This window comes from Centroberyx affinis, unplaced genomic scaffold (assembly GCF_046629955.1).
Source record: "Centroberyx affinis isolate AG114_WGS23_722 - 3 ecotype Tasmania unplaced genomic scaffold, CSIRO-AGI_Caff_v1 ptg002707l_1, whole genome shotgun sequence".
NCBI classification, from domain to species: domain Eukaryota; kingdom Metazoa; phylum Chordata; class Actinopteri; order Beryciformes; family Berycidae; genus Centroberyx; species Centroberyx affinis.
Window position 1 is genome coordinate 34,344 of NW_027280882.1, and position 9,983 is coordinate 44,326.

The 9,983-nt window shown below is 42.2% G+C and overlaps 2 protein-coding genes across 2 annotated transcripts; one reads left to right on the forward strand and one right to left on the reverse strand.

The window, feature by feature from the left end:
• Positions 1-197: 197 nt before the first annotated feature.
• LOC139657541 (transcription factor JunD-like) lies at positions 198-2,218 on the reverse strand. The gene has a single exon (XM_071535419.1). The coding sequence runs from the start codon at positions 1,999-2,001 to the stop codon at positions 1,069-1,071; it is 933 nt and encodes a 310-aa protein (XP_071391520.1). The 5' UTR covers positions 2,002-2,218; the 3' UTR covers positions 198-1,068.
• A 3,185-nt stretch (positions 2,219-5,403) lies between these two features.
• On the forward strand, positions 5,404-9,474 carry LOC139657546 (pyroglutamyl-peptidase 1-like). The gene is made up of 5 exons (XM_071535427.1): positions 5,404-5,543; positions 6,127-6,179; positions 6,471-6,587; positions 6,750-6,982; positions 8,040-9,474. The coding sequence occupies exons 1-5, from the start codon at positions 5,513-5,515 to the stop codon at positions 8,272-8,274; spliced, it is 669 nt and encodes a 222-aa protein (XP_071391528.1). The 5' UTR covers positions 5,404-5,512; the 3' UTR covers positions 8,275-9,474.
• Positions 9,475-9,983: the final 509 nt, after the last annotated feature.

Below are 9,983 nucleotides of genomic sequence, written 5' to 3' on the forward strand. Positions count from 1 at the left end.
CACAAGGGGCTGTTTGACCATCTATGGCTTGGTTCAAGCTCTCATCAACCTCCGAGACCTCAGGCACCCAGAGCATTAAGGTGTCATCTATGTAAGAATAGATGAATGTAACGGTATGGACCGACACTTTATTTCTGTTTCTTCTACTTTTGCAACCAGACCCTCAGTCTTCAGTGAGACAGACAACACACATCAGCTGTAGTAATGTAGTGAATTTAATAAATGTCTTTGAGACGTGAAAGTCCATTACACATGGCTACATGGGGCTTCTCAGCACGTACACATACATTCATGGATGGGTTGTGACTGAAAATGTACACAGAAGAAATACACAACAGCCACTATAATCAAAATACAATTGGTTACTGTACACAAAAAAGCTACAAGACATGCACTGTTCATTTCTGCAAAAAGAGGAGGAACAACAAGAATTAAGACCATTATGTAAAATAAGACACATTATGTTTCAGTAAATAAAATATACATTTGTCATTGGTAAGTGCTTGTAAACAAGTAAGGCATTATATTACACAGTGGATGACAGCACTCTTTGACACCCTGGTGTTACGTTGCACTCTGTTGAGATTGTCCAGCTTACACACAGGTAATGCTATCCTATTCCAGTCCACTGGATAGCTCAGTTGCTACATGGTTTCCCAAATGAGGGCAGCAAAATGAGTCTGTTTGCTGCATAACAATGGTTTGTAGCCAGATTTTCATGAAACAAAAGAGGCTGCAGCCTATACACCTGTCTCTGGTTTACCTGTGACTTTCCAGTTGACTTGGAACTATCACTAAGGCCTATTCCTTCCTACACAGTAAAATGCAAATAAAGTGTCTCTGTGTTTCTCGGGCAGTTGCGGCCTTTACCTGGAGGGTGCATTTACAATGGCCTCACATTAACTCTCATACATTTAAGGACAAAGGGCTATTCCTTTTTACATTAGAAAAGGCAAATGTTCCAAATCTGCTTCAAATTACAGGCCTATATCCTCAGAGCATGTAGCTTACAGTTACAAAAGAGATCCATGTAGAGTACCAATAATGGAATTTCCCTCCACTGCCTCGCTAATAAGCCTGGACTTGGTTTGGTAGAAGCTGGCATCCATTGCTGACATGGTTCATCACCTTCTGCTTGAGCTGGGCCACTTGCTCCCTGAGCACACTGGCCGTGGATGCCAGCTCGGTATTCTGCGTTTTCAGGGTCTTGACCTTGTCCTCCAGACGAGAAATCCTCTCCAGTTTTCTCTTGCGGCATTTGGAGGCGGCTATTCTGTTGCGCAGCTTTTTCCGCTCCGCCTTGATGCGCTCCTGGTTGTCCATGTCAATGGGAGACAGCGGAGGACTGTCTCCGAAGCTCTGCATGTCTGGTACTGTCTGGGGTTCGTCCTTCACCCCACCGGCAGTCTGGAGTCGTGACAGAGCCGCCGCAGCGGCCGCCTGTTGCTGCGCGCTGGGCAGATGAGACGGAGGCGGCGGGAACGGGATGGTGTCCGTGGAGTAGTTGATCGTGGTGGTTCCCAGCGGACTGGCGGCATAGCCGTTCAAAGTCGTGTAAACGGGGAGGTCGGATGTCTGAAGCCCGGCGGACCCGACCGCGTTGGATCCCAGGAGCTCCAGTCTGTCCACCGAGACGCACGCCGCCTCGCTCAGCTGGTTCTGCTTGTGCAGATCCTCCAGCGCCTTGACGAAACCTTCCGCGAACTCCTGCTCGTCGCTGGCCGACTTCGGGTAGAGGAACTGGGAAGTCGGGTTGGCGGTGGTGACCAGACCGTTGGACTGAATGATAAGGCGTTCAAGGTCCGGAGAGGCCAGCTTCAAAAGTCCCAAGTCCGGGGAGTTGAGGAGGCCGTCCGTGTCCCGGAGCGGGTTTGATTTGAGCTCGGAGTTCTGGTCGTCCAGGTTCAGATTAATTTCTTTCTTCATCATGCTGCTCTGGGAATAGATGCTCGAGACCCTCGGAGTATTGACCGCGGTGCCTGGGTAGAGGGCTGTTTCCATTCTACACCCTCACATGAGGGAATGTTGAGCGTTACGCATGAACAAAGATTACTCAACAGTTACATCCAAGCAGAGGAAATCAGGTGATCCTAATTTCATGTGATCCCGCTTCCTTATCCCACTGTTTTGTATATCAAGCTGTATCAGTCGGTCACTTGAGTTGTTTTTGCCTAAAGGCTACGGTCGGTCTTTCCTGTTCAGATGATATTGCCTTTTCCCGATGGCACGACTGCTATGCGCAGCGCCAGCCCTCCGCTCGCTTTCTAGCCCTAAAAATTCCATTATGTCACTCCAGAGCGCGGAGATTGGCCCAAAATGACGTTGGTTTCCGGTTTAATTTAAATAAGGGGCCGAGTCGGTCTTTATTGCCATGGAGACTTTAGGTAAACTACAAACAGTGCAATGCATTGTGGTTTGATGTCATAGCATAAAAAAGCTCAGGGTCGCCAAAAGAGAGCAGAGACTGGGCGGGGAAGGTGTAGAGGCGAAGGCTAAGGAAAGGAAGAATGGAAGAACAGGCCCAACAGAAAGACTTCTTCAACTTAGGCTAGGCCAGTCTGAAGAGGAACTTTGGACTAAGAATAGAATAGAATAGAATAGAACAGAATAGAATAGAATCAGCTGACTCTTGACAGTTTCGTAGAATGGAATTGCCTAGATTCTCCATAGAAATCCTCAAACATTTAAAATACAGGAATCCATTTGAAGTGTGGTGGCTGAACGTTGGCAGCACCACAGAATGTGAAAGATTTTCTCCTACGTAAGAATCCACAAACCTCTACAGAATAGAAATCCTAAAATAGACAGGGAGGAAATAGAATCAGTGTAATCTTGAGTGCTCCATGGATTTGGGTGACCTAGATTCTATATAGGAATATTGAAATTCTCAAACCTAAATAGAATAGAACAGAACAGAACAGAACAGAACAGAACAGAACAGAATAGAATGAACCCTCATTTGGTTTGGTTTGGTATGCAGGCAGTAATGTGTGGTCTGAGCGTGTCTCTACTAATCTATTTAATTTGCTATTAATCAGAAACAAACATTGTGACACCACTTGTTACACTGCAGCTCATCAAGGCTCATTCTGAATGGCATTCTGCCTTCTGAATGGTTACATTCACTCCTCATAAGCAGCTGAACTGAGAGTTGAGATGGGGTGCTGGAAGGTCTGAAAGTGGTTTTGGGGAAGAAATCATGTATGAACTGGAAAAGGGAAGGAAACACTGAAAGGGGAATGAGGAAACCATGTATTATTCTCTGACTCAACTTTGTACATGGAACAGTTAATGCATGGACATGTCCATCAGTGGATGCTGAAGTACAAACAGACTATGTTTCATGGCTTTAATGGCTTTGGCTGGTGGATGTTCAGCCGCCCACAGCCTGTTTATCAGTGTGTTTCAAAAGTAGGCATACAGTGTTTATCAATAATAATAATAATAATAATGATAATGAAAAACAAACCTGTATAATTTTTTAACATATTTAGTCAATTTAACAAAATAATTCAACATTCAACAGTCTGTAAACAATAGGAGTACTAGGATCCAAGAAAAATATTTAATAATTCAGTGAGTACTAATGATGTATACATATATACATGTATAGCGACTTTTGAAACATCCAGTGGAATAGAATAGCATAGAATAGAATAGAATAGAATAGAATATAATCTATTCTCCACAAGGGGGGACTTCTAGATGGATTTGTCTCAGCCTTCACCAGTAAAGCGTACAGTGTGAACTACATATGGCAAATAATGGTTCCAGGCTATTCTCTTCCTTCTTTAATGGCCTATTGCTGTTTCTATGAATAGCCAATCACAGCAGGTTGGCAGGTAGATGAAGCAGCTTATACCTGCTTTTCCACAGCATGGCCGAATGCGGCTTGCCAGGGCCAACTCGGTATATTTACAACATGAAATCAGAAGCACTATACAATTTTTTTAAACAACAGACCAGTTAGGAAATCATCTCTTTTGGGAACAAGATGTGAAAAAGGAGAGAAATGTTTTGGGTGGATATTGAGAGACATAAATAAGGAGTAAGCCCTGGTTAGCACTGTGGCCGTGTGGTGGAAACTGGAATATTGTTATTCCACCCATAGAAAGTGAAGACGTCAGCAGACCGTCTGCATCAGCACCACGGGAGCAGAGAGGGCATCATTAGTTTCCATGGCAACGCTGACATAGCGAGTGACGCAGGCAAGACAGAGAGGAAGGTGAATGGGTTGAGGGTGGGGAGGGGAGGCTTGTTGGGAGCTGCAGTGCAGGTTGTGTGGGTGGTCAATGGGGGCGACAAGAAGCAGCGGAGGTTTGTGTGTATGTGTGTGTGTGTGTGTGTGTGTGTGTGTGTGTGCATACATACTAAAATCATGTGTGGTGGACATTAAGTACAGAGGTAGAAAAGAGGTGTTGATTTTGTACCACAGAAGCACTCAAATTAATAAGAAAAGGGATGATTCTATTTGAGATATTCACCGTTTAATATTCTTCCAAGAAAATAAAAAAAAAATTCTCCACCCATACTTTTATTAGCACAGCCAATTTAGAGCCACACTCTCAGGGTGCAGTGTCCAGAATGTGTGAGTCATTTCACAGCCCAGGGGTGTGGACTGCCGAGTGCACCGACAGGAAAAAAAAAATCTGTTATGCTGTATGAAGATATCAGATTAGCACTGCCTTCATGAAAACAGTCAGTGTTCCAACTGAGAAGTAGGTTTTTAGTCTAAATTTGTGTAATAGAGATTGTGTAAGACCAAATATCTCCCTCCCCCCCTCAGCCAGAGGAAGTGTCCTTTAGCTTTATTTCTCCGGGGAGGGTTGAGACTGAGCGTGTTCTTTTTCAGCAACACCCTGCGTCACACCCAGTTACACACATTCACACCTTGGAGCTGCCCAGCGCAACCACAGTCTTCTACTGTTGTGTCAGTGAGCAGCTCCACCGGGGCAGCTGGGGGTTAAATGTTTATTCCGGGGCTCCTACTTGTTGAGGGAGGGGTGAGCAGCCTATTTTTCATTCCTTTGCCCGATTATTTAACCTTTAGTCTATCAGTGCCCCTTGATTGGTGCAGATGCTTGGTTTCCCATTTAGCACACATGGGGCTTTAATCTATCGTATTAATACACTTGGATAAAAAGATCAGGTCAATTTCATCCCTCCCTGTCTGCCAAACCAGTTACTCAGCCAGTTGGAAAACTGTCTAGTGTAGCAGGGTGAAGAGATACACATGTTGAAATTATTTGTTTTTTTTTTTGTTTTTTGTTTTTTTTCCTGGTGGTCATGCAGGAACATGTGAGAGATCAAGTGCATTATTATGTGCTGTGTGGATGGATGCATGCCCGTACAGCAGGTGGCAGTATAATCTATCTGTGTTTGTTGCGCGTCTTATTTCCTCCAGCAGTGAACCAGAGGAAGAGAGAAGCGAGTGTAGACAATTCTCGTTCAGGGGGGATATGATACCCACAGAATAGATTTTTGAGAATTCCTATTAAATCAACCACGGATAATGGCCAATAAGAAGAAAGTGATAGTAACAGGTGAGTGATCTAATTGGGTTGGGGGACTGGAGGCAGTCAGCTCTGTCTTTAAACATGTGTTTATGTTCATTACAGTGTTGATACAGTACAGTGAGCTTTCCACTTGTCTCTGTGACAGACAGCTACCATAATATTATTTAGCTAATTGTATTATAAATGTGTAATAACTTTCAAAAAGGTTATCATATAATGAAGACAATAATTCATAGTGTGATTTTATTGGTTTTGTCTGCTGGCTTAGATAAAGAAAGATCTGAATCAGGAGGAGACTGAATGACTGAATTTCAGTTCTTTTCAAACATACAATTGCTCAATGTTGTTATCAAATGCAAAAGAGGATTCATTCTTTGCCACTGAAAATCATAACGTTGTGCTGCAGTGCAGTGAAGGGCTTGACTAGTACAATTAATGTTTAACTTGCCCACCTTTAGACTTTGAATCAAGAGTCTTATTACACATTCGCTCTTATCAGTTCTGCACAAAACAGATAAGCATCCTCGCTGTCTTTCTATTATCTTGCTGCACTGTTTATCATTGTTGCAAGGCTGATGGTTGATAGTTTGTGGCATTCTTTTCTCTGCAGGGTTTGAGCCGTTTGGAGAGCACACAGTGAACTCCAGCTGGGTGGCAGTACAGGTAATCAGTGATTGATTTGTCCATATTTAACAAGGGTTTTCCCTTGGTTTTTTTCACTTGGTTTTATTTTCACTTGGTTTTATTGCCTGAATTTGTCAATCAGGCACTAAACCAATGCATTTGAGGTGGATCTCTGCACTCGGCATGTTGTATCCATTGTGAAAGTATTATTACTTTTATGCTTATATTGTGTTATCCCCATTATGTGTTGCTCAAAAGTTACAATAAGGCTTTAATCGTGTTCAGTTATGCGTGTTGCTCTTCATGTAATTCCTGTTGCTGTGCCAACAGGAACTGGAGCGACTGGGTCTGGGTGAGGCTGTAGACCTTCATGTGTGTGAGGTGCCTGTTGAATACCAGGCTGTTCAGAGCCTCCTGCCTTCACTATGGAAACAGCACCAGCCACAGGTATTCAAGGAAATATACAATTTTCCATAATATATGAAATGTTGCTAAAATCAGTCATCAATCAATCAGTGAATCAATCAACCATCCAGAAAACAGAAAATGCCCTGACTAACCTCTGCCACCTCCACACGTCTCCTCTGCCCCTTGTGGTCCGGTCAACAGTTGGTGGTCCATGTCGGTGTTTCTGGGTTAGCCACCACAGTCACGCTGGAGCAGTGTGGCCACAACGAGGGCTACAGACGCCTGGACAACTGCAGCTTCTGCCCGGCCTCCCAGTGCTGCATGGAGAACGGCCCGGACTGCATACACTCAGTCCTGGACATGGATACTATCTGCAAGAAGGTCAATGACTCTGGGCTCGGAGTGACTGTGTCCGTATCTAAGGATGCGGGAAGGTCAGTAATGTTACGGTTATGCACACATCTAGGCAAACACGCATATGCGCACACACATACACACACTTCATACATTTTTGAGTGCATTCAAAGCGCATATTGTAACAGAATTGTTTTTTCTTTCCTTGTTTTCAGATTTCTATTATATTAGAAAATATAGTGGGGAAATATGATAAATAAGTAGGGCTGAACAATTAATTGAAATTTTATCGAAATCACAATATGGCCTACTGCAATTTTCAAATCGCAGGAGGCACAATATTTGTTAAAGGCGAAATGTGTGTCAAAATACCATTTTAAATGAAATATTGTGGTGCTGCAGAGATGTCCTGGCCTACACATCATATTCTACAGACTTAAGAAAACATCTTTGTTTGGTACAGACCCCCGCAAAAATCACACCATAATCATTTTAATACGTTTTTCAATGAAAATGAGAATAATGATGTAAAAATGATCATTCCCTCTAATATCGCAAATCATATCGCAATTGCAATATCAGTCAAAATAATCGCAATTAGATATTTTTTCAAAATCGTTCAGCCCTGTAAATAAGATCAGAAAATATAGTAATTTGCTGTGTATTTTTTGCTAGGCTATTATAATTATCATTAATTATTATGAATTATAATAAAAACATAACAAATTAGATGTTTTTGGTTTAGCACCACCAATAAAGAAACATTGGAAAGGAGCATCCTTTTGGGAATCAAGATACAAACAGTTTTATGAGTTTTTCTGTCAACATCTGCCCCTTACTGTATCTGTGACTACACTTACTACTAGAAAAGCCATTTCATGAAATGGGACACTTCGCTTTCACTTTGAACAACTGCAGATGTCTGCATGCTAATTAAGATTGTTTAATTATTTAACACGCCTTGAAAAGTCAACAGCCTGGGGCACCTACTGTATGTTTGCAATGCTGGCTCACAACCTTTGTCACGTGTTTTCCCCCTCTCTCTCACTACTTTCGCACTACTCTATTTCATAAAGTAAAAATACCATAAAAACAATCTTTACCTAACGTAACATCCATCCCTTGCCCTCTTGCCAGGTATCTGTGTGACTACACCTACTACACGTCTCTGTACCTGGGGCAGGGCCGGTGTGCCTTCGTCCATGTGCCTCCTCTGGGGAAACCTTACAGCAGCCAGGACCTGGGGAGAGCGCTTCAGGTCCTGGTGCAGGAGATGTTGGAGCTGTTGGATCGTGCTGCAGAGCAGCACAAAGACCACGAACACTGCCATCACCACCATCAGCATCAGCATCAACACCAGCACGCCCACTGATGATAGACTCACAGCCTGGTTTCTTAAAATGTGGGTCACTCGCGTAGACCAATAGACCAAATTGACCAAAATGGACTACTGGCCCACATGAAAACAGAAGTAATGTTTTAATGAACGTGGGTCCCAAGGCAAATACATTTCTCGTTCGGGTCTGTGGCTTAAGAATTTTAAGAACCTGTGACTTGCAGTGTAAGTGATGATAACTCAAGGAACTTTCCATCTGCCCCTTACACACCCTGAGAACTGATCAACTCCATGTCCATGGAAAGTAATGGCATTCATTTGAGGAACTTCGCTTTGCACATTTGAAATACACACATTATCTAGAACAGGAATGTGCCTGAATTGGGTTCCTTTAACAATAATGCCAGCGGTAATTAAAATATTTGTAATATGTCAAAAATGTTAAAGGTTGCACACCAGTCTGCTGTAGACATGACGCCCTGACCGCAGATTGGACTGATATTGTACAGCACTTAATCTTAAATTCCTGTGTGGTTGATAATGGTGCTAGAGTTAACAGTTTGATTCCCACTGTGTAAGCCAGAGGCTCTTCAGCATCCATTTACTCTAGGTCTGGTCAGATAAAAGCCACTGATAGGCAGTATTGTGTGTGTGTGTGTGTGCGTGCGTGCGTGCGTGCGTGCGTGCGTGCGTGCATAAGCAGTAGGTATCTGTGAATATACTATATTCCATGAGACTGAAAATGGAAAATAGGCCTTTACTAACAACACATGAAGATTTATGGCCATATGAACATTGCATCATTTCAAAGGGGCACTTATGTGACTATACTAACTTAGTACGTTGTAGCTGTAACTATAAGTTGTATACGGTTACACTCAATTTGCTGTATAGACTTTTTAAGCCGCATCCTTCCCCATGCCAGCTGTGTGTGTGGTTTTTCACTATTTCAACTAGTTCCGTGTGTGATTTCCTATCTCTTCTCTCCAGTCTCTCAGTTCCTGTTGGTTATTATTGTGTTGTTATTATCCTGCCACCCCCTAGTGTTCTTTGTGTGTGCTCCAGAGAAATGTGATGAATTTGAAATGACTGGAATCTAAACTATTTGAAAAATCCACACTTATAATCATGTGTTTATCTCAGGGAACGTACTGCACATGCAATCAGTATTTGTTAGTTGATGGAAATATGACATTCTTCATGTTTGTCTTGTGTATGTAGTGCAAGTTTGCAAGTCAAAGCAAGTTTAAAGCTATGTGTGATTAAAAGACCTTAAATTGGCTTATTTCTCAGTTTGTCCTCAGTCTAAAATCCACAGTCAGGTGACATACTTCTAATACAAATGCAATTGCAGCAGCATTTGCATGCTTTTTATCATCCACACTTAAAAATATACAAGAACAGTTAATATTCCCTAGGTGAAAAATCTCAATAATATTCCTATATGTATTTATAGTGAGTTTATGGTATTACTGTATGGTTTTCTATGGTATAGCTTTTGATCTATATTAGCTGCATGCCATTTTAAAGTTTTAGTGTGATATTTGTATTGCATCCCTCTAAATTTTATTATATGATTACTATAGTTATTTTGTCATAAGGGTCAACTGCACACAAAGTAGACACATTTTACAAAGTCTACTTGCTTGCTTACGCTAGAAACCTGTAGATTAGAAAACTGTGTAAGACTAATTTCAGGCATTTCTATATATTTTATTATTCTACTGTGTCATTCTTAGCTTTTT